The following is a 27,520-nucleotide window of genomic DNA, read 5'->3' on the forward strand; positions in this document are numbered from 1 at the left end:
TAATTTACACCAAGAGAAACACAAAAAGGCCAATAAACATCGGAAAAGATTCTCAATTTCACTGGCAATCAGGGAAATGAAAATTAGAACCACAGGAAGAGATTTTTCACTTACCAGATTAATTAAAACTTAAAAACAAAACTGAGACTACATGGTGTTAATGAGAATGTGGAGAAACAAGCATTTTCATGTCTGTTACTGATTAGTACAGCTTCTTTTGTGGAGGCCAAATTTTATATATACATACTTTAGGACTGCAATTTCAAAGAACTTATCCTATAGAAATATTTGGATAGATGCACAAAGCTTGTATATTGGACAAATATCCAGAACAGGGGACTGGTTGCATGCACACTAGGGAATACTATGCAGCTATGGAAAAGAATGAGGCTCATCTCACACACACACACATATGTGCAGGCACGCCTCGGAGATATTACAAGTTTGGTTCCAGACCACCACAATAAAGCAAGTATTACAATAAAGCAAGTCACATGAATTTTTTGATTTCCCAGTGCATGTAAAAGTTGTGTTTAAACCTACAGACCAGGAGAAAATATTTGCAAGCGATGCGACTGACAAGGGCCTAATTTCCAAAATATACAAACAGCTCCTACTGTTTAGCAGTAACAAAAATAACAAACAACCCAATCGAAAAATGGGCAGAAGGCGTAAATAGAGATTTCTCCAAAGAATCTCCAAAGAAGACATACAGATGGCCAATAGGCACATGCAAAGATGCCCATCATCGCTAATTACTAGAGAAATGCAAATCAGAACTACAATGAGGTACCACCTCACACTGGTCAGAACGGCCATCGTTAAAAAGTCTACAAATAATAAATGCTGGAGAGGGTGTGGAGAAAAGGGAACCCTCCTACACTGTTGGTGGGAATGTAAGTTGGTCCAGCCACTATGGAAAAGAGTATGGAGGCTCCTCAAAAAACTAAAAATAGAGTTGCCATATGATCCAGCAATCCCACTCCTGGGCATATACCCAGACAAAACTATAATTTGAAAAGATACATGCACCCCTATGTTCATAGTAGCACTATTTACAATAGCCAAGACATGGAAGCAATGTAAATGTCCATCAACAGATGAATCGGTAAAGAAGATATGGTACATATATACAACAGAATATTACTCAGCCGTTAAAAAAATAATAAAATAATGCCATTTGCAGCAACATGGATGGACCTAAAGATTATCATACTAAGTGAAGTAGGTCAGAAAGAGAAAAACAAATACCATATGATATCACTTACATGTGAAATCTAAAATACGACAAATAAACATATCTACAAAAAAACCTGACTCACAGACATAGAGAACAGACTTGTGGTTGACAAAGGGGAGGGGTGGGAAAGGGAAGGATTGGGAGTTTGGGATTAGCAGATGTAAACTATTATATATAGAATGGATAAACAACAAGGTACTACTACACAGGGAACTATATTCAATATCCTGTGATAAACCATAATAGAAAAGATTATGAAAAAGAAAATATATGTGTATAACTGAATCACTTTGCTGTACAGCAGAAATTAACCACAACATTGTAAATAAACTATACTTCAATAAAAATTTTTTATGAAGTTATGTTTACACTATACTGTAGTCTATTAAGTATGCAATAGCATTATGTCTGAAATAACAGTGTATATACCTTAATTAAAAAACACCTCGTTAAAAAATGCTAACCATCATCTGAGTCTTCAGTGAGTCCTAATCTTTTCACAATAGTAACATCAAAGATCACTGATCACAGACCACCATCACAAACCTAATAACGAAAAAGTCTGCAATATTCTGAGAATTACCAAAATGTGACACAGAGACACGAAGTAAGCAAATGCTGCTGGAAAAACGGCACTGACAGACTTGCTCGATGCAGGGTTGCCACAAAGCTTCATTTGTAAAAAAACCCACAATATTTGTGAAGTGCAATAAAGCGAAGCAGCACAGTGAAATGTGGTCGGCCTGTATTTATAAACATTTACATACATGTAAATATATATACATATAAAAGTACGTAGAACAAATACAAATCACATGGCCTGGTTGGAGCAAATGGGAAACTGGGGCTGGACCACATGGGGTCTTGGAGACCAAGCTAAGGTGTTTGCACTTGGCCGTGCAGGTGACAGCAAGCAAGGCAAGGCAGGGACACGATAATCACATGTACCTGCAGAGCAAACAGCCTTTGAAGGAGGAGGCAGGGACAGAATGACACTGCCACCATCCAGGTGAGAGATGGTGAAATGAAAGCAGGAGGGGGCGGGAAGGAGGTAGCTGATTTAAAGTGACCCAGACGAGGTCCCTGCTTTTGTGGAGCTGACATAGAGAGGCAACTAGAAGCAAGGATTTAGGATGTGGAAGGCAGAATGGACAGGATTTCGGGATGAACAGGGATAACGAGGTGGGGACGGGAAAGCCCTCTAGGACTGCCATTTCTGACGCATGCATCACCTAAAGGTCTTAGGCAGAGCTTCGAGAAGCCCAGTTCTTTCAAATACACAGCAAAAGCTTTCCTTTCAGGACTGTGGAAAGGCCTCCTCTCTTCCAGCCAGATTCACAGGAAAGAGATCGAGCTTCCCATCTTAGGCTTGAAGTTGAGCTCGGGATGTTTGCTGAGGACAGGAGTCTGAGCAGAATTCCAAGCCTGCTCCCAGAAGCTTCCCCTGGGGAGGGAGTTGCAGGGGGGTGGCCCCAGTGGAGAGTGACTGTGTGGGTGCCTGTGAAGGGTCTTCCTGGAGGGGGCCCAGGACAGGCCTGGTTGGAAGGGTGAGAAGGGGTGTCATTCTAGGTGGGAGGAGCTGCAGGCAGAGGGCTGGAGAGGAGAGGAGGGGACCTGGGGAGTGGTCTGCACAGGGAAGGGCAAGGGACTCCCTGCAGCTGTGGCCTCAAGTGGGAGAAGGAAGGAGGGGAGAGGGGAGAGACTGGGGCAGGTCCAGCGAATGGGTCTTATCTCCCTGTGGGCTGAGTTTGTTTGTTCACCTCGTTCGTTCATTTGAAAAGAATTTACAAAGCGCCAACAGCATGCCAGGCACTGTTCTGGATGTGGGGTGATAGGGCAGTGACCCCAGTAAGGGACCTGCTCTCCTGGAGGTGACAAGGAGGAGAGGCAGCCATGAACCAGGAACAAATAGTAAGATAATTTCTGGCAGAGATCAATACTGTCCAGAAAATAAAACAGAATGATGAATGGAGAGTTTGAGAGGGGGGTGGGAGCGGGGAGTGATCAAGAGACAACACACAGCTGAGGTCTGAATGACGGAAGGAACCCTCCCTCCACTGAGGACCGGGGAGGGAGCCGCAAAGAAGGGCGGGTGGGGATGCTGCAGGTCTGAGGCTAATTGTACAAGGCGATGGTTTTGCTAAGACCATGTTAAGAAAATGAGGCTTTTTTCCCCTTGTAATGAACTCATTAGTGAGTTGTAGTTTTAGTTCTTTCTCCTGGGTTTTTGACATTGGGCAGGAGGGGGAGGTTTGTGGGGACTGATGGGGCGGCCTGTGGACGGCCCACAGGCGGGTGAGCACAGGGGCGGGGATAAGCCTCAGACGTGGGGAGACAGAGGTGGAGAAGCACCCACCTGCTCCGGGGCGTCACGTCCAGGAAGAGCTGCACGAGCGCCAGCAGGTTGTGGTGGTGATCAGATGCCCGGCTCAGGGCACAGCACAGCGGCCGGAGCTGCGGGGACAGCGGGCATCAAGGTGGGCTGGGGGGCGTGGCCCGCCTTCCACCCTGCCCTCCCTACCAGCCCACTCAGGCGGGGGGGTGGGTTGGGGAAGTCTGGAGAGTAAGAGGGTGGGTCGTGGAGGCCAGGTAAGGGAGGGAGCAGCGCTGTCCCCACCTGGGGCGCTCTAGGGGCCATGAGAGAGCATTCGCGGTGAGGCTGGGGGCTTGGACTTTGGCTCAGGCGTTCGCCGTACCTTCCCCGGCCACTCCTGGATGTTGTCCAGGAGCAGGAGCAGGAGCTGCTGGAGGTCGGTCTTGGGCAGCAGGCGGAGCCCCACGTCTAAGCCGGCTCGGCACAGCAGCTCAATCAGGCCCAAGAGGCTCCCATCGGCGTAGGCCCCTGGCTTGGCCAGCGCACACAGCGTCAGGAACTGGAGAGCAGAGAGAGCGCTAGGGCAGGGGTGCCTCCCTGGCACTGTGAGCCCTGGGCCTCGCTGGGAAGGAACTGAGAAAAACAGTGAGGTCTGGAGTCGAGGCCCCTGGGGTCATCAGGGGCAGGCGCAGGGGCAGGCGCAGGCGTGGAGGGCACGGGCTCCTGTGGCATCCCTCCTGGCAGTCAGCGCGGTGCCTGCGACGATGCTCAGCGGTATTCGCTGAATGAGAGGCTGAAGAGGCCTGCACCTCGAGCAGAGGGAGGGGTGGGGCTCACCTTACAGATGCAGCTCAGGCTGCTGTCCACGGCCGGCTCCTGGGGGGCGCCCTGCTGCTCACTCCGGCTCAGGCTAGCCTCACTTGTAAGCTCGCTGAGGTAAGACAAAAAAAAGGAAAGGAAACAGGAGGAGACACGCGCAAGGGGAGAAGTGAGGCAGAGAGGGAGGCCGCACTTGCTGGAGAACAGAGAGCCTGTGGATGATCCATTCAGCCTGGGACCCTGATGCCCTGTGTGTGCTGGTCACCCACTGCTGCGTAACAAATGACCCCCAAATGTAGAGGCTTAAAAACAACAAATATGTACTATTCTGTGCAGTTTCTGAGGGTCAAGAATCCAGGAGCAGCGTGGAGGGGCGGGGAAGGGGGGGGCGCGTCTGGCTCTGGGTCTCTTGGGAGGCTGCCCCCAAGACGTGGGTGGGGGCACCGCTGTCAGCTTAGGCTTGACTGGGCGGGAGGAGCTGCTTCCCAGCTCACTCAGGGGTCACTGGCCTCAGTCCTTGCCGTGCAGGCCTCGCCACAGGGCTCTGCAACTTGCCCCGGCTTCCCCTGAAGCGAGGGACCTGAGAGAGAGATGCCCACCTGAGACGGAGGTTGCAGCCTTTCATAACCTAACCGTGGAGGTGACATCGCTTCTGCTGATTTCTCCGGGCCACACAGGCCAGCCTGACTTGGGGTGACAGACAGCTGCACAAGGGGATGAATGCCAGGAGGTGGGGGGTCACCGGGGCCTCTTGGGGGCTGGCTCCCCAACGCTGCCACTCCAGCAAGGCCTCCAGCTTTAGTTTTCTGGGACTTGGAAACCAGAAAATCATTCTCCACTGCCCCCCAAAAGTCTTCCTTAAAAGCACTCTTTGTCCACACAGTTATGGTGAGTCTGCTCATGCACTGAAAAGGACACTATTTTGTAGCTTCCGTCAGGTTAGACTCCAAAGTATCTGCAAGTAAGGTGAAATTAGAGTATAAGTGGTCCTCGAGAACCCCTCCAAAGATGTCCCACTACCATGCTGTCCACGGACAAGCCCGGCATGGCCAGTTTTCCCCTAGAGAGGAAACAGCCTGGATGAAGTTAGAGGCCAGGGTCGTATTGAAAACACCCTCTTTAAAGACCAGAGTCACACTCAGGGCGGTGAGAGTCCTACAGGGAGAGAGGCACTAGCCGACAGCAGAGCCACACCACCCTCTGCACAAGCCTCCCAGGCACATGCTCCCTGGAGGAGACACTGACCAGGGGCACCCTCACTAAATGATGCTCCTCTGGGCAAGTGTATATTGTTGGTTTCAAATAAGGTGACTTTATGACAAGGCTCCCTTTGCTGTCTCTTCCACCCCTCCACTCTTACTAACTGGCCTGGAGTTCCTGATAACAGCGCACTCTCTATAAATGAAGACACCGATGATGACAACAACACTGTCAACAATAACAGCCTCCTGTGCAGCCACCCCGGCCACAGTTCCCGGATGCTCCAGTGAAAAGGCTCCGCTCTTCTTTACTCCTTGGTGCTGCTTCTCAGAGGGGAAAAAAAGAAAACCCATCTCTAGGCACCCGGGAAATTGGTGTCAACAAACCAGAGCTGGGAGGGGGTGCGCGACAGGACCGGGAGCAGAGCTTTAGCATTTATTAGGGCCCGAGTACGAACGGGTGAGGCTGGCGCTCACGCATCTGGGCACACGCTGGGCCTGCGTCAGTGGGTGCAGGGGAGTTCTGGTTTGTACCAGCCCGTGAGCACGCACGGGGCCATGCAAGCGTGGGTGGGAATGTTTTCAGATCTCCCGAAGGGTGGGGGCAGCCTCAGAGCCGACTTTGTGACTCTGCCCGAGAAGAGTGGGCTTTCAGAGAGTTTGGTGCTGCCAGTGGGAGGAGAAGTGTAGAAAATGTGCGCTGGTGATGCGTCTTCTCCGAGCTGGGCAGGGGAAGTGTGGCTATGACGAGAGGCCTCTCCTCGCTGGGAAGGAAGGCCAGCCTTCCCAAGTGGACAGGGGAACAGCACCCCCTGTGCCGCCTCTGCTGGGAGCAGCAGGAAACAAATCGGGGTCCTCGTCCCTGGCCTGCCTTTCTGAGGCTCGACTGGGACGTCGGCATCGTGACTGCTGTTCTGGGACGCGGCATCAGCTCATCCCCAGGCCTCCACCTCGGAGAAGAGGAAGTCACAGCCTAATAAGCCCACTCCTCTCCCAGAGGACTCAGCAGGTGAAGGGCAAGTTGAGGGTCCCACCATCAGACTCCACCTGCAAAGCAGCTTCATCCCACCCCTGCCTCCCAGCCTCAACACAGGTTTGGCGGAGTTAGGGCTCTCGGCCCTTGGCCAGCAGCCAGGAGCTGGAGTTTGGGCTGCAATGACGTTGTTCTGCACTCTTAAGAGAAGTATGGCAGCTTCTCTATTTGTTTTCCCCTATTATTGTTTGAAAAAAATAATAAAGTGACCCTCTGCACCTTCTCTGAGAGAAGATTGTAAGGGAAGCTACGAGCACTGCCGCCACCATGACTGAGAGCCCAGCAGTGGGTCGGGCACCCCACCACGGGGGCTGCAGGTAGGGTGCTCTCCTCAGGCCTGCACCGCCAAACCAAACCAGACCCGTCATCTGGGCTCTGAGTGACCGAGCTCAATGCAAGGAAGAGGAATAGATGCTGAGCTAACGGAGAGGGAGGGAGGAGCAAATTTTACCTGGATCGAATTACCCTGCCCCGAGGCGGCAGTTACCAAACACTCCCACTCGTGACCGGATGCCCTTTCAGTGGATTAGCTGCCATTTATTGACCCCTTTGGCCTCTGCATCAGGCTGCCCTCTTGGAGAACCAAATGGATGAAGGCTTCTGGCACCAGGCAACAGCAGCAGGCTGCTGGTCTTTAGCGGCCAGCCTTGTGGTCTGACCAGGGCTCTTCACCTGGGCTTTGTAATCAGGGAGCAGCCTTGGAAGACCAGCCACTGCCCCCTCTCTTCCCAGGTGAGACCGGAGGTACCTGACGAAGAGTGTCTGAATAGCCGAGTGGCACGAGCCCCCTCTGAGGATGCCGAGGCTCTCGCCTGCTTCCTATCCGGTGTTCACATTCTGGTCCCTCCTCTGCTGGCCTTTCTTCCCCAAATATCCTCCTGACTTCTCCCTCCCCAGCCTTATCACTGGGCAGAGGGCTACTCTATTTGCAACAAGGCAGACATCAGACGATGTGCACGGTCCAGCAGCAGCAGGGCTGTTTCCTTCTGGAAGGAAATCTTGAAGCATTCAATGAGACGGTGATGAGTTTTAAGGAAATCTGAGATTAGGAACAATTGGTGAAAGACCTGTCTTTCTCATAGCAACGAGCAAGACAGCCAAGCCGTGCGCCCACATGTGCCCTCATTTCCAGTCTTGGCCACTGCAAGGCTTGTGGGTACCCCAGAGGAGCCCCAGGGCATCTGTTCGGCCAGCAGAGCCTTAGATGGTGACAACCCTAGAGGTCAACGGAGAAGCACCTGACGTGGAACCAACTGACACGGGATGAGCCTCCGAGGAGGACGATAGAGAGAAGACTGCCTGCCCTGAAGATTCTCTTGTGGCCCATGTAACCGTGAAGGACGCCACACTCTTGGTGGAAGAGACACCAGAATGTTCTTGGTGTTCCCTGAATATTCTAGAGCAGGGGTCCCCAACCCCCGGGCCGGTACAGGTCCGAGGCCTGTCAGGAACTGGGCCGCACAGCAGGAGGTGGGCAGCAGGCAAGCGGGCGGAGCTTCATCCCCCTCCCCATCGCTCACGGCAGGCTGGCACATGGGCAGGGTATTTACAGCAGAGCAAGTGTGGTTTGGTCTGGTTTGGTTTGGCAGACAATTACCAAACACAGTCGTGGAACAGGTTCTTAAGAAAGCTTTGGCCTTCCCCTAGAGAAACATCCGCCCACCACAGTGCCCTGAGGGCTTGTCGGCAGGAGGGAGAGGGCTCCCACGCAGCAGCCTGTCTGGGGTTCTCAAACCAACTGCTCAAAGAACTCTCAACAGAGAGTTTGGAGGTGCCATAACTGACACCTTTACAACCCATCCACCCAACACGAGTCGTCTATGTATCGTACGGCTCTGTCCCTAGAGGGTGGGGACAAATTAGCATCGCTGCCCAGGGCACAAAGGGGGCACCCACGACACAAAGTGGAGCACTGTGGAAATTACGTGTAAAATTGTGCCTTGCTGGCCATGAGTTGATACTAGGTAATGTGCCAGGAGGGGCTTGGAGACAGACCAAAGAGATTGGGACACATATTAGGAGAGGAGGGGTGGCGAGAGCTGAGTCAAGAAGGGGCGGGAACAAATGCCAGTCAGAGCAGCAAGACTCAGCTGTGCCTGGCTCTTCGCATCGCCTCGAGGCTGTATCACATGCCGTTCATTCGTGGTGCGAAACTATATTCAGGGGTACCTGTGTGCTGCGATTCCCTCAGACTCTGTGCTTCACCGTTTGGGCTAGAGCCTGAGCTTGGTAACTTTTTTTTTTAACCTCAAAAAATGCACATAACTTGGGAGTTCCCTGGTGGCCTAGTGGTTAGGATTCCGGGCTTTCACTGCTGTGGCCCGGGTTCAATCCCTGGTCGGGGAACTGAGATCCCACAAGCCGCACAGCATGGCCAAAAAAAAAAAAAAAAAAAAAAAAAAGCACATAATTTAAAATAATCATCAGAGGAAATCTTTCCTTTCTCTAACTCATAAAATGCTTATTGAGCCAAGGCTGGATACCACCAACAATAATGAAAATGGAGCTTTGTACAATGAACGGCCAGGCGTATCACATTTACAGAAAAGGAAATACTTTAGTGTTTCCTAGCATGGATACATGTTTAGAAGAGTCTATTTTGTGGGTAATATTTTGTTTTGTTTTGTTTTTTACATTTTTCCTGAGGTGTAATTGGTACTACACACATTTAATGTACACGATTGGATAGGTTTGAACTGCGTTCAGTGGCTGTGGACCGCATGAGGAAGGACACTGAGGAGGGGGTGGTACTCACCTCCCACCGTGCTGGAGGGGACCCGGGGGCTGCAAAGCAGGGCTGTGGGCACCCAGGCTGTGGAACGCGGCCGTGACCTCTTGCAGCGAGGGGCACCACAAGCTCGTGTCCGCATCTGTCAGGCCAAGGAAGGGCGGGAGGTTAGGGCGGGCGCAGCAGGACAGGCCGCACTGCGCCCACAAGCGGGGCTGGTAGCCCCATCCTCGGGCAGCACGGGTGTTATCCGGAGCGGTGAAGCCACCAGTGGTTTCAGATACTTGCTGGCGCTTTGGGAACCTGGACATTCATTCTGCTGTCTTCAAGCTATGGCCACCTTGACGTGCAAGGGACCGGGGAGGACGGCACACTGACCATCTCCACCAGGCAGCCGTTGGGGCACTGAGCTGCCCCGAGCTGAGCCAGATGCCAAGTCCTGAACCAGAGGCCTCAAGACAGCAAGACTCAGGAGACACCAGGCTCCGCGGCCCTGGGCTCTCTGCCACCAAGGGCTGAGGCCAGCTCTGCACCTACTGCGGACTCAACAGCGCCTTGGCGGCAATGTCTGGGCACTCCCAGGTCCACCGTCCCTGCCAGGGGCCCTCTTTGCAGCCCGGGACGCAACTTCTCAGCAAGCTCGAGCTTCGAGGACATTCTCTCTTAACAAGACATGAACGATAATCTGACCACATCAACAAAGGGGAAAAACCTTAGGCAACGCGGTGGAGCGTACTTCCCAGAGACGGCTGCACCTCTGCATCCCGCTCTTCTGCACTGCGGCGTCCACAGCCTCATCAAGAGGCAGAGCCCACGTCTCCACCCTCTCACTCCTCCACATCATCTTATGTATTGATTTGATTGATTCTTGTTTGTCTTTCCCCATTAGAATGTAAATCCCACAAGGACAGGGACTAGGTCTGTGCTGTTCATCCCTGCACACCCAGAGCCTAGAGGAGTGGCCAGCGTGTGGATGGATGGATGGATGGATGAATGAATGATGAATGAATGAACACATGAACGGAGAGCATCCTACACAAACCTGACCAAGCAGTACATGACTGAGAGGGAAACTGGAAAAAAGTCACAAGCTGGCAGTGCTGAGAATGCAAATGAGGGATCTGACAGCCGGTGAGTTGTGGGAATCAAGAGTGTGGAAGCTGGGCCAGGAGCACATGAGCAGCTCAGGCTTGAACCTTCCCACCTGAGGGCCCCCCTCGATGGACCCCACCATGTCACCAAAGACAAAAAGGCAACCCAGTAGAACCCCTGACCTCAGGGAGCTCAAGTCTAGGAGGGAGAGGAGTCAGGCAGATAAACAAATACAAGAGAGTGTGTTCCTGCAAAAATCTAAGCCGGTGAAAGGTGTGGAGCCTACTCAGGGGAGAGGAAATTAACTGGGGGCTGGGGGGGCGGAACGGCAGGTGGGAAGCACACGCCCGGCAAAGGGACAGAAATGACAAAGAGCATGGAAGAGCATGGCACATCCAGCGACCCAAGGCAAGAAACAGGGCATCCTAAATGAGCTGAGATGTCTCGGCCACGGTCCCGCGTGGCTGCAGAGCCAGCAGACGGTGGAGCGGCCGGCAGAGGGTCTGAGTCCCGTCCCGGGACGAGCCTTCGGCCGGTCGGCATCGAGTGTCTCTCTCTGGAAACGTATACGGGTCGAGGCTCACCCAACAAGTAATGAGACTCTGGGAGGAGGAAAAACCTTCTTGTTTATTTTTTTCCTCTTGGGCAGCTTAACAAGTCCGAGAAAGGTAATGCTACCCCTTGCCCGCTTCACAAACGAGCTGGGAAGAATGAAGGCTGCAAAACACAATGAGAGAGGACTGTTTCCCTGAGCCTGAGCCATGGGGGACGGTGCGGGTGGCCGGTGACCTTGCCAGGGAGGGGAAGACGGTGTGGCAAGACAATCAACCGAGGGCAAGGCCCCAGAGGCCCAGCTGGGCGGCGACATCCTGCCCGCAGCCTTGGACCCGGCTCCCCGCGGCAGCCCCCGCAGGTGCCTCTGTTGCTCTGAAGCCCCATGACAGCAACAGTGCGGACCCCGCCGGCCAGAGGCCCAGCCTGGCCTTGGCCCCTCTCCCTGCGCCTCCCCGGCGATTACTCCACACCCCCGCTCCACCCGGGCTGAGGTGTCAGGAGCGGTCAGAGAAAGGGGCCTGGGTCACCTCGGGGTAAATCAGTCCCCATCTGACAGCCCGGGAAGTTGGTTAAGTGAGGACAGGCACCCGAGAGCCCGTAATTAACGCTGCCCGTAAGTAGGCCATGCGCTCAGCTTTTCCCGAGCACGGTTTGCCCCGAAGGAGGGTTTTCTGGAGAGCTGACACAGAAGAAAAGTCTCGCGAACTCAGCTCCTCTACGCCCACAGCACAGTCATCTGAGGTGATCCCCCGGGGGAGCACCAGGGCCCTGGGCCGTGTCCAATGCCAGCGCCAACGGCCCCGTGCATCTGGGCTCTGTTTATTAACTGTGAGCCTGAAAGCTCTCCTGGGATGGAACTGAGGCTTCGGGGGAAGTCAGGGGAAGAAAGGCATCAGGTCTGAAATAAAAGTGACTTTTCCATCTGCGACTCCGAAGCCGCTTTGCTTCACGTAACCCACTCTCCTGGCACCATTTGCACAGAATGGGAAAACCACACACATCCCGAGAACCTCCCCAGCACTGGCCATGCCAGCACCCCTGCCCGGGCCTCCTCACCCCTTCTTCACACCCACCAGGTCCCATCCTGGGCCTTAGGGGAGCGGAGTCTTCAGACATCTGTCCTTGTCCTCCCCCTCCCCGCCCCCAAATTGAGTTGCTAAGGAGCATTCTGGGTGTTGCAGGCGCCATCTGACTGGGTCCTGATTCTCTGACACCATCTGAGACCCCTCAGTGCCACAGCAGGCGGACTCCCCGTCAGCTGTAACGGGGGTGCTGGTTCCCAAAGGAACGCAAGCTATTGACCCATCACACACCTGAGTGTGGGTGGGGCTCATAACATTTAGGGGAGGCTTAAAATTGTATGGTTTCTTATCCTCCCAACTCTGATTACTTAACTCCCCTCAGCACTCTTGTATTTAGACTTAAACTTGTTCTACATCACGGGCTTTAGTCAATCAGCTCTAGCCCTAGTCATTTAAAACTGTTATTCAGTCAACAAACAGCAAGTGAACAGCAGGCGATTAAAGTTCTGGTGTCATGGAGCTGAAGGTTTCGTGAGGAAACAGACAACGCTCACGAAAAATAAACATGCCGTGCCAGGGTATGTAAGTGGCGGGGAAGGAAAGGGGTCAGGGTGACGCAGGGCGATGCTACGGGCGGGCGGAAGAGCCCTGCAGAGACCTGGGTCCAGCCAGGAGCCCGGCGTGTTGGAGCTGGTGCCAGGCCCAGGGGTGGGGGACGGCGGGAGGGGACGGGGACAGGGCCAGAGAGGCCTGGGAGGGGAGGGGAGGGGTCCGGCCCACAGACCCACCCGTCTGTGGGGTAGGACGAAGGGCGAAGGAGACGTTATCAGAGGGATGATACGAGTGTGTGGTAGAAACACAAAATCCTACCCAGCCCACATTTCAAGAACACGCACATTTCGCTGCCCCAGCTACAGCATGAGCACGGGACAGAGCCCCTCACGGCTTCCCCACGAAGCACCGCCCTGGCGGCGGGACCCTCATGGGCCCCGACCCAGACCCACTCGCTGCTACTCTGGCCTCTCACGCCCCCTGGCTCCCCCTCCAGACCTGCGCTGCCTGCTTTCTTCCTAATCTCCTTCTTGTTCCTTCTCTGCTGGGCAACCCACCCTGCTGGCCCCTTGTTTTCCCTTTTCTTGCCATTTCCCCGGAGCTCAGGCCCTCCCCACGGGGCCCTACAGCCTCCCTGCCTACCTCGCTGCATGTAACGCAGCGGGCACCCACCCCTCCACACCCCCGCCTCACCACACACATATACACCCATCCACCCGCCCGCCACAGCCACACATACACACCACGCTACTCACATCCCCACACACGTACCGACACGCCCCACCACACAGACACGTGCACACACCACCCACCCACACACACACACACACACACACACACAGAGGCTCTGTCAGCCCCTGGTCCGTTGATCCACGAGCTGAGGGTGTGTGCAGGGCAGGTGATGCCGTCCCCAGGCCACCTCTCCTCTGCCCTGCCCTCCGAAACTCACACCACTGCCCTGTGTCACCTAACACCGTTGAGCATTCCAGGCCCTGAGTGTAGGACAGACCTGCATTGAGCCAAACCACTGAATCCATGGCATCTGCTAGAATTAGATTCAGCTGCAAATAACAAAAAGCCCCCAAACAAAATAAAAACCCACCTGGGCTTAATAAGCTAGAGTTTTATTTCTCTCTGATGACAAAGCAGCCTGGAGTGGGCGCCACACAGTGGGGAGCTGACTGATCTGCGGGAGCCTGGGTGACGCTGCGGCTCCACCATTCTCAGCAGGTGCCTCGCCTTCTCAAGACCACCTGGCAGCCCAGGGTGGTTGCTAGAGGCTCAGCTATTATGTCTCACCTCCAGGCAGCTACTTCCTCACTTTGCTACTTTAGTACACATTCTTGGGTTGTTTTTAAGGATGCAAGGCCCCTTCAGTGTGACTCAGGAAGGCAGCAGCAAACTACCCTCTCAAGTTTCAAAAGCAAGAATTTGAGACTGATTCAGACTCAACCAAAGACGTCCCAGTAACGTCCCTGACTCCATGGCCCACCGGTTCTCTCTCACTTTGGATTTCTGAACCTGCAGTTTTGGGACTGGTCCTGACCTCTGGAATAAAATGAAACAGAAGACACCAGGGACTTCCCTGGTGGCCCAGTGGTTAAGAATCCTCCTGCCAATGCAGGGGACAAGGGTTCGAGTCCTGGTCCGGGAAGATCCCACATGCCGTGGAGCAACTAAGCCCGTGCGCCACAACTACTGAGCCTGCGTATTAGAGCCCACAAGCCACAACTACTGAGCCCGCATGCCACAACTACTGAAGCCCACGCGCCTGGAGCCTATGCTCCACAACAAGAGAAGCCACCGCAATGAGAAGCCCACGCACCGCAACAAAGAGTAGCCCCCGCTCACCACAACTAGAGAAAGCCCGTGCACAGCAACGAAGACCCAACGCAGCCAAAAAAAAAAAAAAAAACGCCAAAAAACAACAACAACAACAACAGAAGAAAAGGTCTCCACACACAGCACCTTGGGCAGCAGACAGTCTAAGGGAAGGTGGTGTCTGCTGTATGTTCTGGATCGGGGGCCCAGCTAAGAACCTAATGCAGTGGTTCTCCGACTTGTCTGCACAGTTTGGAATCACTTAGGGAGCAGCTTCAAAAATTGCTGCCACCTGTGTCCCACCCCCCAGTGACTGTGGTTTAATTAGCGTGGGTGTGGCTTGGGTTCTGGAATTTTTAAGAATTCCCAAGTGATTCTAATACCAGCCAAGTTCGGAAACCACTGAGCTAAGGAAAGCCGTGGCCCTCACTCCAGAGCGGCACCCTGGGGCCCATCCTCACTTGCTCTGGCTGATAATGCGGGCGGGGGAGAGGGAGGAATGAAAGGAAGGCAGCCCCAGTTCCCCATCACTCTCAGGGCTCATAGCCTCACTCCCAGCCTTTCTCAGCCTGGCTGCACGTCACGACCACCTGGGAGTTGAAAAAAATCCTGTGCCAGGTACTATTCTATGTGTGTTCTGGGAGAGCAAAGCTACCTGAGCCCAGCAGCTCATGGAGCGGCACCCCGTGACCCGGCTGTACAGGTGGTGGGTCGGAGTCAAAGGTCCAGGGAGCAGGGAGATGCCCGCTGAGCTGGGGTAAAGCACGCATGCTGGTCCCCACGGGGCTTGCGGACCCCGTGTCCTGACCTTGGAGGAGCAGACAGGCAGCTCCCCAGCCGACTGACCGCACGGTTTCAGAGGACCTGGTGGGGAGAGATGCTGACGTCTGCTGTGGGCAACACACACAGTCCCGGAGACGTGGCCACTCATTCAACGGATATAGTCCGCGTCCTACTGCGTACTCAGCTCATGGAGCTGCCAGGAACGCAAGTGAAGGGTACAACAAAAACGAGCAAAGACATGGTCCCTGAGCTCTGGGGCTCACAGCCCATCGGGAGAGACAATATGAATCAAAGAATCCACACATCAGCTATAACCAGAGCCACAAAGAATGGGAAAGGGATAGTGGGAGTAGAGGAAGGCGGGGCTGGATGGGGGGTGGGAGGGGGGGCAGTGCAGACCTCCCTCAGGAGGCAATGCTAGAGAGGCCGTGTGAGCCCAAGGAAGAGGTGGAGTGAAGAAGGCAAAAGCCAGGGAGCTGCTGGGAGGAGGGAAGAGAGATCCTGGGTGGAGAGACCGGCACATGCAAAGGCCCTGCAGCAGGAGGACAGATCGGGGGTGGGGGAAAGAAGGTCACTGAGGCCGGAGCACAGAGAGCAAGACAGAGAAAAAGATAAAATGAGCTGGACTGGGGGGTCAGGCTGACCACATAGGAAACTGTGCACTCCATACAGAGAGTATGAAGCTCAGGCTTTCCAGCCCCCTAATTATCTGTAAAATGGGAAAATAATAGTATCTACTTGTTGGATGGTTGTGGTGACTGAATGAGACTGGCAAAGCCCTGGGCTCAGTGCCTGGCACGAGCTCTCTAGAAATGTTAGCTATTATCCTTAATGAAACTACTTTTATCATCACCACAGACAATAACATGTTTCAAAAATGAGGATCAATTATGAAGCTGAATTACTGTTACTGTCATGTTCCAGTTGAGGGCTCTGGAGGGGCCGTGCTGAGCCAACGATAGTTCACAGTTCCGAGGGAGCTGGTGCCGGGTGGGGATCTCCCGGGTGGTCCTCAACGTGTCTTCCTGCCCATGTGGGTCTACACAACACTCTCGCAGCACCAGGGTGCTGGGGCGGCAGACCTGGATCCCGGGCTGACTGTCGGGGCCTGGGGATAGAGGCACCTGCCCTGTGAAGTTCAGAAGTGAAGGGCACCCACACATGAGCACAGAGTGGGCCCTGTGCCTGGCATGTAAGTGCTCCTTGCACGTGTGTGATCCACGAATAACAAGGCCGTGTGGAACCCTGAGGGGCCACTGTCCACAGGCTGGGCCTCCAGTCCGGGAGGCTCCAGGGGCTCTGGATGGATTGCTTCCTGCCACTCCAGCTGGAGACTGCCCCGCCCACCATGGGAGACAGATGAGGTGAAGGGAGGACAACTCCTCGTAAGACCGCGAAGAGTAGAAAGCGTCAACCGGATCTTATAGACTAAGGGGTTTTTGACTGCTTGAAAACCATGTGAGGAAACAAAAAGAAAAACCAAAAACCAACCAGCTGAGAATAGGCTGAGAGATAAATGGCCAAAACAGAACTACAAAAATTAAGAAGAGGTACAGACAGTATTCAGAACATTTGTGCTGCTTAGTTCCTTCAGTTTATCTAATGATCTCTGATTTATAAAGAAGTACATTTTTGTTTTGATAACAGCTATCATTTTGAGTGTCCCCTGTACACGAGGTGTTTCACATACATAATTGCTGCTAACTCTGAAAACAATCCTTGGTGCTCAGTGCTGGCCCCTCAGGTGAGAACTGGGCATCTGACTGCCCAGTTCCACCTGTGTCCTGATGCCACTCCAACGCTGCTGCAGGGTTTTGCCAAGGGAGTGACTGTCGGACACCCTGTCTCCACTCCATCCACCCCATCCTACACGCCATCACCAATCATGCATCCCTGTGTTCCCATGATATGTCGCTGCTCAAAATATCCAATAATGAGTCTGCCCAGAGCTCCAATCAAAGAATGCTTTTGCTGGTCTCCAAACTTTTTTTTTTTTTTTTTAACTGGAGTATAGTTGCTTTACAATATTGTGTTAGTTTATACTGTACAGCAAAGTGAATCAGCTCTACATATACATATATCCCCTCTTTTTTGGATTTCCTTCTCATTTAGGTCTGCTGGTCTTCAAACTTTTTTGATGGTACATATCTGTCATTAAAATTTTTTAAGTTATACCTCCAACAAATACACATTTATAAGCTATGTAATTGCACAGTGATACTAATATGTATGTGATATAACATATTAAAAAGAGAACTTAACATGAGCTACAGTGATCTAAGTTTCCACCTTAAGAAACTGGGGGGCGGCGGTGGGGAGGGAAGCAAATCAAACCCAGAACAAGCAGAAGAAAGGAAATAAAGGTAAGAGCAGAAATCAGTGAAATAGAAACAAAAAACTGTAAGGAAAATAAATGAAACCAAAAGCTAGTTCTTTGAGAAGATCAATAAAGTTGATAAACCTGTGACCTGACTGATCAGAAAGTAGAGAGAAACACAAATTACCAATATCAGAATGAGAAAGAGACCATCATCATTGATTCAACGGACATTAAAAGGATAATAAGGACTTCCCTGGTGGCTCAGTGGTTAAGAATCCGTCTGCCAGTGCAGGGGACACAGGTTCAAGCCCTGGTTCGGGAAGATCCCACATGTCTCGGAGCAACTAAGCGCACGTGCCACAACTACGGAGCCTGCGCTCTAGAGCCCATGAGCCACAACTACTGAAGCCCACGCACCTAATGCAGCCAAAAATAAAATATAAATAAATAAATTTTAAAAAAGGATAATGAGAATATTATGAAAAAGTCTATATCAATAAATTTGACAATTAAGATGAATGCACACAAACTAACAAAGCTTACTTAAGAAGAAAGATATCATAAATAACCATATATATATTTTTAAAAATCAGATTTGTAGTTTAAAATCTTCCCACAATGAAGCAAAGCTCAGATGGCTTCACTGGCTAATTTTACCAAACATTTAAGGAAGAAATAATACCAGTTCTACACAAACTCTTACAGAAAATTGAGGAGGAGGGAATACTTCTTAACATATTCTATGAAACCAGCATTACTCTGATACCAGAACCAGAAAGAGAAAAGTACAGATAAATATCCTTCATGCACATAAATGTAAGAGTTCTCAGCAAAAATTTACCAAGTTGAATCCAACAATACATAAAAAATTAATATATCATGACCAAATAGGATTTATTCCAGAATGCAAGGATGAAGGAATAAACATTCAAAAATCAGTCAGTGTAATTCCCCATATTAAGAGACTAAAGAAGAAAAACCATATAATTATCTCAAAATCCAATATACATTCCTGATAAAAATTATCAGCAAAGTACAAGTTTATTAAGATTGTAGGATACAAGGCCAATCTGCAAAAATCAAGTGTGTATCAGTACACTAGAAATGAATAATTTGAATATGAAATTAAGAAAACAATTCCATTTACAATAGCATCAAAAAATACAATATTTAGGAATAAATTTAGCAGAAGAATTGCAAGACTTGTATACTGAAATGTTGAAAGAAACTAAAGAAGATTCAAATAAATGGGAGGATATCCCATGTTCATGGATTGGAGGACTTAATACTGTCAATTTCCCCCAAATTGTTCTATAGACTCAGTGCAATCCCAATAAAGATTGCAGTGGTATTTGTTTTGTTTTGTTTTATAGAAAATGACAAGTTCATTCTAAAATTTATATGAGAATGCAAAGGACCTAGAAGAACCAAAACGACTTCGAAAAAGAACAAAGTTGAAGAATTCAAACTATCTGATTTCAACACTTATAAAGCTACAGTAATCAAGACATAAAAATCAATGAAACAGAATAGAGTTCAGAAACAGACCCACACACACATGATCAACTGACTTCTGATAAAGGTGCCAAGGTAATTCAATTCAGAAAGGATAATCTTTTCAGCAAATGGTGTTGGAACAATTGGATAGCCATATGTAAAAAAATTAACCTTAAATTACACCATAAACATAATTAACTGGAAATGGATCACTGACCTAAATGAAAGGCTAATTATAAGTTATAAAACTTATTTTAATTATAAATTATAAAACCAAATTATAAAACTTTTAGAAGAAAATAGGAAAAGATCTCAGTAACACACATTTCACAAATATTTCTTAAATATGATGCACAAACTATATGGGGCTTCCCTGCTGGCACAGTGGTTAAGAATCCACCTGCCGATGCAGGGGACATGGGTTCGAGCCCTGGTCCGGAAGGATCCCGGAGTTGCCGCGGAGCAACTGAGCCTGTGCACCACAACTGCTGAGCCTGTGCTCTAGAGCCCGCGAGCCACAGCTACTGAAGCCCGCGCACCTAGAGCCCCGTGCTCCACAACAAGAAAAGCCACTGCAATGAGAAGCCCGTGCACCGCAACAAAAAGTAGCCCCCGCTAGCTGCAACTAAAGCCCACGTGCAGCAACAAAGACCCAGCGCAGCCATAAATAAATAAGTAAATAAATAAAATAAATTTATTTAAAAAAAAAGAAGATATACAGATGGCAAATAAGCCTATGCAAAGATCATCAGGTTTTAGGGAAATGCAAATTAAAACACAATGAGCTATCGCTACATACTTCTTAAAAAGACTGACTATACCAAGTGGTAGGGAAGATGTGGAGCAACTGGAACTCCCCCACACCGTTGGTGGAGATGGTATGACCACTTACAGAAAAATAGTTTGGCAATGTCTTAACAACGTAAACACACATTTATCGTATGACCCAGCCTATCCACTTGTAGATGTTTACCCTAAGGGACCTCCCCACAAAGACTTGCATAACAATGTTTATAGCAGCTTTATTTTAATAGCCCCCAAACTGAAAACAACCGAAACGTCCACCAAGAGGTGACTGGATGAACAAACTGTGGTACTGCCCCATAACAGAATACCACCCGGCTATTGAAAGGGATAAACTATTGATACACACAATAGCCTGCGTGAATTTCAAAGTAATTGAAAGGAGCCAGACCAAAGAAAAAAAAAAGAGTACCTACTGCATGGCTCCATTTATATAAAATTACAGAAAATGCAAACTAATCTGCAGTGACAAAAAGTAGATCGGTGGTTTCCTAGGGACAAAAGGGGAGAGAGATGAATTAATTACAAAGAGGCACAAGAAAACTTGGAGGGCAGAGGACAACGGATATTATTTTTTGATTGTGGTGACAGTTTTATGGGTATATACCTGTGTTTCGTGTATAAGTTGTACACGTTAAATGTGTATAGGCTAACGTATGTCGATTATGCCTCAACAAAACTGTTTTTTTTAAAAGATGAGTTAAAATGTAAATGTAAGTGTTAATGTTTTCTTTTCACACCCTGGGGGCTCATCTACCTCCAGGACCCCCCCCCTCCCAACTCTGGAGAAAACCCTGTCCAACTTGTGCTATGTGGGCTGCGGCCTCTCCTGACACCCAGGGAGAGAGCTGGGAAACTCTTAGAAGAGAAACTCTCCACTGGAGGCAATTTCAGATGAATACCGAAACGACGGAAGAAAGATGGTGTAAATACAACCTGTAAATATAAAAACATACATTATGCGGATTGTGCATTAATTCTGTTCCTGGAAATCATCACGAGAAACTGTTAATAATGAGCACCTGGGGAGAGGAAGGGGCCGTGGGGAGTGGGCAGGGAGGCAGGCGTTCGCTTCTCACTTTGCACCTTTCTCTTGTATTTGAATTTTCAGCACTTGGTACCTACGGTACTTTTGAAAAAATAAAATCGGGTTCCATTGGCTAGTGAGTTTATTGGTCATCTTTTGGTTTGTGTTATTCTTTTTACAAGAAGCTATCTTATAGATATTATCTGGGAGGGAGGAAGGAAGGAAGGTTGAGAAAGAGGAGGAGAGAGGATGCAAGCAAGCAATGACAGAAAGGAAAGCCACCCGCAAAACGGGGCTCGCCCAAGAGAAATTACGACCCTGGAGCTCTGGGGACAAAGGGAAAAGCATGGTGACCAAGTGAGGAAGGACAAAGTGTCCAAAGACACTGCTCATGAAAACAAAAGGAATTTGTTCTGAGAGCTAAATTTCTCGCCCACTTAAAAAACATCCAAAGAATGTACTGGCCAGGGTCTTTTTATTTTGTTATATTGTCCCCCTCCCACACAACTATCACAGAAGCTGGCAGGGAATGGAATGAGTAGGTCAGAAGGAACAACACTGTCTTGGAAACTAGCGGGAAAGCAGCTACACCTGTTTTACTTCTCTTCCAAAGTGTTTTGATCTCACTGACGGAGCTGCTCTTCTCCAGGCACTGCTGCCTAGTCAGTATGATTGGCACTGGGTTACTGGCCAGTCCTACACTAGCACAGCCAAAACATGTTTGTTAGAGAAACATGAGGTCATTTCTCGCAAGCAATTAGTTGCACAAGAATATGTTTGCTTTCAAAACCAAACTCTGCCATAAAAAAAAAAACAAACCAAACTATTAGAGCTAATAAACAAGTTCAGCAAGATTGCAGGATACACGGTCAATACACAAAAATCTGTTGTATGCCTACACACTAGCAAGGAATGATCTGAAAAGGAAACAAAGAAAAGAACTCCACTTACGATAGTATCAAAAAGAATAAAATAATTAGGAATAAATTTAACAAAAGAAGTGTAAGACTTGTACACTGAAAACTACAAAACATTCTTGAAAGAAATTAAAGAAGATCTAAATAAATGGACAGATATCTCCTGCTCATGGATTAGAAGACTCAATATTATTAAGATGGCAGTAACACTCAAAGTCATTTACAAATTCAACACAATCACTATCGAAAGCCCAGCTGTCATTTTTGCAGAGACTAATAAGCCAATCCTAAAATTAATATGGAAATACAGGAGACCCAGGATAGCAAAAACAATTTTGAAAAGACCAAAGTTGGAGAACTCACACTTCCCAATTTCAAAACTTACTACAAGCTACCGTAATCAAGAATTTGCAGTACTGGCATAAAAACAAATATGTGTGTGTACGTACACACACACACAAACACACACACACACACACACATGCACACACATATATCTCAATGGAATAGAACTGAGAGTCCAGAAATAAACTCGTACATCCATGGTCAACTGATTTTCAACAAGGGTGCCAAGATAACTCACTGTGGGAAAGAACAGTCTTTCAACAAATGGTCCTGGGACAAGTGGATATCCACATGCAAAAGACTGAAGCTGTACCCCTATCTCACACCATATACAAAAATCAACTCAAAAAGGATCAAAGACCTAAATGGAAACGCTAAAACTATAGAATTCTCAGAATAAAACATAAGGGAGGGACTTCCCTGGTGGTGCAGTGGTTAAGAATCCGCCTGCCAATGCAGGGGACATGGGTTTAAGCACTGGCCCGGGAAGATCCCACATGCCACGGAGCAACTAAGCCCGTGCGCCACAACTACTGAGCCTGCGCTCTAGAGCCCGTGAGCCAAAACTACTGAAGCCCGCGCGCCTAGAGCCCGTGGCCACCGCAATGAGAAGCATGCGCACCACAACGAAGAGTAGCCCCCGCTCGCCGCAACTAGAGAAAGCCCGCGCGCAGCAACAAAGACCCAATGCAGCCAAAAATAAATAAATAAATAAACTAAATTTAAACAAACAAACATAAGGGAACATCTTCATGACCTTGGACTAGGCAGTGGTGTCTTGTTTAACATCAAAGTATAGGCAACAATAGAAAAAAACAGCTAAATTAGACGTTATCAAAATTAAAAGCTTCTGCGCATCAAAGGCCACCGTCAAGAGAATGGAAAGATAACCCACAAAATGGGAGAAAACATTTGCAAATCACACATCTGGTAAGGGTCTAATATCCAGAGTATATAAAGAACTGCAACTCAACAAAAAAATACAAACAATCCAATCAAAAAACGAGCAAAGCATTTGAAGAGATATTTCCTCAAAGAAGATATACAAATGGCCAACAAGTACAGGAGCAGGTACTCAACATGCTTAGTCATCAGAGAAATGCAAACCCAAACCCACAAGGAGATATCACTTCACACCCACTAGTATGACTATTATCAAGAGACGGACAGTAACAGATGTTGGCAAGGATGTGGAGAAACTGGAACCCTCAGACACGGCTGGTGGGAATGTAAAATGACGCAGCCACTTCAGGAAATAGTTTGGCAGTCCTTCAAAAGGTTAAACATAGAGCCACCGTATTACCCAGCAATTCCACTCCTAAGCATATACCAGGGAGAACTAAAAACATATGTCCCCATGAACACTTGTGTGCGAATGTTCACAGGAGTGTTACTCACAAGGGCCAGAAAGTGGAAACGACCCAAGTGTCCATCAACTGATGAATGGATATAATGTGGTACAGCCATAAAATGCAATATTATTCGGCCGTAAAAAGGAATGCTACAACATGCATGAACCTTGAAAACATTATGCTAAGTAAAAGAAGCAGGCACAAAAGGTCACATATTGTCTCATTTCATTTACATGAAATGTCCAGAATAAGCAAGTCCACTGAGACAGAAGGTAGATTAGAGGTTGCCAGGGGCTGGGAGGAGTGGGGAGTGGGCAGTGACTGCTGAGGTCTGAGGTTTCTTTTGGGGGGTGATGAAAATGTTCCAGAATTAGATAGTGGTGATGGTTGAACAGCTCTGTGAATCATACTGAATCATACACTTTAAAAGGGTGAATTATATGGTACATGAATTATATCTAAATAACAACGACAACAACAATCTGTCCTGGTCTTGCCAAATATTAATGAAGCTTCACTACACCTGTAATGGCCCCCATTGTCCTCCAAGATCTGGCCCGAAACGTCCAGTCTTATCTCCTACTCAGCCCCTTAAAGGAAGCCCCACTCTCGCTGCTCCTGGCTTCCCCGGAATCTCTCCACAGCCAGGGCTATGCCCAGGGCTGCAAACCAGTAGAACTATATTCTATCTACAGTCAAATAGTCTGCAGATGGGTTCACAGTGGGGGTTTTTTGGGTTTTGTTTTTTAACAGAATTAGTTACCAACAGGAGATTTCACATAAACATCCGTATTCTGGCTACAAGAGATTCTGCTGGCTGCCTATCCAAGAGCCATGCTCCCCTTCTTCCCTAGGAAGGGAACGCTGGTTTCGTCCTGGTTCTGCTCAGGGAAAGTGGGTCCACCCCAGTGGAGGAACGACGTCATCCCATGGTGGTGAGCCACAGCAACAGAAACAGGCTCTGGCTGTTTGAGCAGAAAACAGTTTTATTATACGTCAAAAACCAGTTGACCTTAAAGTTCATGAAGCTTAAGCTCCAGGACACCTCACCTGCACGGCCCTGCGAGTGTTCTAGGTTAGGTAGGGAAGCCAGGCTGCAATCAGCAGGCAATTCTACATGAACAGTTCTGGAAAATATCCTAAAGAGATCTAGGACAAAGAGCCCTGGTATTTACTTGTTATGATTTCTTGACTCATTCTCAGTAAATGTTCACTTTCATACTTAATTTTCCATGTAGTGAATTAGATGCTCCAGATGTTAGAATTACAAAGATTTAAAGCAGCTATTATGACTATGCTCAAGACGGTAAATGAAAATTTGCTCATATTGAATGAACAAATAAGAAATCCCAATAGAGAAACAGAAACTATAAAAGAACAATAAAGGACTAAATGGAAATTCCAAAACTAAAAATTCAAATATTTGAAAGGAGGATGGAAAAAAAAGAGTCTCCTGGATTCTACCCTGGAGGTATAGGATTCATGAGGCTGAAAATTCTTTAGACAAAGCCACAGTGTTCAAAGGGTACCCGCAGTTAGAAGGGGTCTTCTAGAGCCTGTGATCCAGTTCTGTCTAATGAAACAAAATGGAAAGAATGTCCTGATAAAAAGAGAGAAAAAAATATAAGAAGCAATGATCTCTTATCCCTCACCCATATCCTTTCTGCCTTGAACACTGCTGTCTTGTGAGAACATGATGATGCTTGGAGCTACAGCAGCCATTTTGCAGCCTTGAGGGGGAGTAGTGGAAAGGGAGACACAAGCTAAGCCAGAGCCCTGGTGATGCAAATCTGTTGAACATACCATGGAACAACCTGCTTCTGGATTTCTTGCCATGTGAGATGATAAACTGTTCTTAATTGGACATCTGTTACTTAGAGTCCAAGTACATCCCAACTAAAACACAGCATCTCTTGAAAATGGACAGATCTGGCAACACGGAACCAGCCAGCCTCTTTAGACAGGCCAGGAGCTCTCTAGTCACTTATCTCACTAGGTCCCCACTGCAACCGAGTTTGCAATCCCTGCCCTACACATCTTTTGAGAGATGAATCAACCGCTCCCTCTTCTACAAAGCACTTCCCCGATTCCTGCCTCCCCCATCTAACTAGAAGTAGTTTCCCTGCAGTTCTGCCTCTGCCTCCTCTCTATCTCCTATTGTAATTGGACACTTAATCCCCTCCCACCTGACCATCAGCCCCCTGAGGGCAGGAACCATGCCTTATTCATCCCTGTATCTCCCTCTGCCATCTAGTGAGGTACATGAACACAGGAGGCACTCAATGTCTGTTTGCTGAATACATGAGTAAATACTCTTACAATAAAGAATGTCGGTGTTCCAGAATATCCCATTCTCCAAGCTCATCAAGGAGCTTTTAACAGGTGACGTGTGTTGCTTCTTAAACCAGGAAAACAATTCCCACCTTACTCCAATCCTCCAGCGAACGCTGGGCTCTCAGACCTTAGCCCCAGTCACCCGGAGCACACCCATGACGGTCAACTCTGAAGCCTGGATCCCAGGCCCTGCCAGAGACCCGGACCCACCAGGGCTCTCCCCTTACTCAGGAAGCATGCTGTGATGAAGGCGATTGTGTAAGACCTTTCCCGGGATAATCTGGGAAGAACTTCTGGTCAGCTACATATTCCAGAAAAAGATGGAAATTTACACACCTGCAAGTCTCCCCCATTTTACAAAAGAGAAAGGCCAGGCAACTAGAAAACTCACATACCAATCTCAGATCCAAAGCCCCACAGTTCTGCCCCAGAGGGCAGTGCCCCACAGAGGACAAGGACACTCAGAGCACCTCAAGTCGTTGACAAATCTGAGAAACATGACTTCCTTTTGCATCAATCCTGGATCTAATTTAACCATACAAATGCTCCCTGAACTGGCAGTTGATTTCCAGTTCCAGCTTTTGGTAGATTCTCTCCTGGCACCTGGCTCTTGACTCTGGACTTGGCCTTTACTTTTTTAAAATTATGTAAAAAACACATAACGTAAAAGTTGCCATCTTAACCATTTTTTTTCATCTTAACCATTTTTAAGTGTACAGTTCAGCAGTGTTAAGTACATTCACATTGTTCACCATCACCACTACCCATTTCCAGAACTTTTTCATCATCCCAAACTGAAACTCTGTACCCATGAACAACTAACCTCCCATTCCCCCTCCCCCAGCCCCTGGCAACCACCATTCTACTTTCTGTCTCTATGAATTTGACTACTCTAGGTACTTCACATAAGAGAAATCCTACAGTATTTGTCCTTTTGTGGCTGGCTTTTTTCACTTAGCATAACGTCCTCAAGGTTCATCCACGTTGTAGCATGTGACAGAATTTCCTTCCTTTTTTTTTTTAAAGATTTTTTTGATGTGGACCATTTTTAAATGTTTCATTGAATTTGTTACAATGTTGCTTCTGTTTTATGTTTTGGTTTTTTGTCTGCGAAGCATGTGGGATCCTGGCTCCCTGACCAGGGATGGAACCCACACGCCCTGCATTGGAAGGCGAAGTCTTAATCACTGGACCACCAGGGAAGTCCCAGAATTTCCTTCCTTTTTAAGGCTGAATAATACTCCACTGCCTGTATAGACCACATTTTGCTTATCCATTCAGGCGTCAGTGGACGATTGGGATTTGGGTCCCTTCCGCCATTTGGCTGCTGTGAGTAACGCTGCTGTGAACACGGGGGGTACAAATAGTCCCTGCTTTCCCTTCTTTTGCGAACCAGGCCTTTGCCTTTGCCCAAACCAATCACGATCCTGACCTTGGGCACGGCATTCTGTGGCCCAGTCTCTATTCCAACGGGAGGGAAGAGACATCCTCCCCCGCCCTGCCCCCCCATGATGCCGGAGAACCGCTCTGCAGTGGAATGAGCTACCAGAGCTGAACTCAGGGGCCCGTTCCCGGCCCCACCCCCTCCTAGTGGAGGGCGAATCAGGGACAATGTGGCAAGAAGCAAAGAAGAGTGGGACGTCCCCTCTGCCTCTGCGGGAGGAGACACAGACCACCTCGCGCAGGACAAGAGTGGGACAAGGGAGCCTCTGTTCCCCAAAGGGCAGGCCTGCCGCAGAGGCGGCCACAGGGGCGCGAAAGGGCAG

General features: G+C 49.1%; 1 protein-coding gene across 1 annotated transcript in view; it reads right to left on the bottom strand.

Annotated features, from left to right (window-relative positions):
• The window catches only part of FAM178B (family with sequence similarity 178 member B), a 97,429-nt gene that overhangs the window by 35,257 nt on the left and 34,652 nt on the right, over nt 1-27,520 (bottom strand). Inside the window, 4 exon segments of the mRNA XM_061210911.1 lie at nt 3,597-3,694; nt 3,937-4,113; nt 4,392-4,481; nt 9,357-9,475. Coding sequence (XP_061066894.1) covers nt 3,597-3,694; nt 3,937-4,113; nt 4,392-4,481; nt 9,357-9,475 — 484 coding nt within the window.

Source organism: Eubalaena glacialis, chromosome 14 (assembly GCF_028564815.1).
Source record: "Eubalaena glacialis isolate mEubGla1 chromosome 14, mEubGla1.1.hap2.+ XY, whole genome shotgun sequence".
Classification (NCBI taxonomy): domain Eukaryota; kingdom Metazoa; phylum Chordata; class Mammalia; order Artiodactyla; family Balaenidae; genus Eubalaena; species Eubalaena glacialis.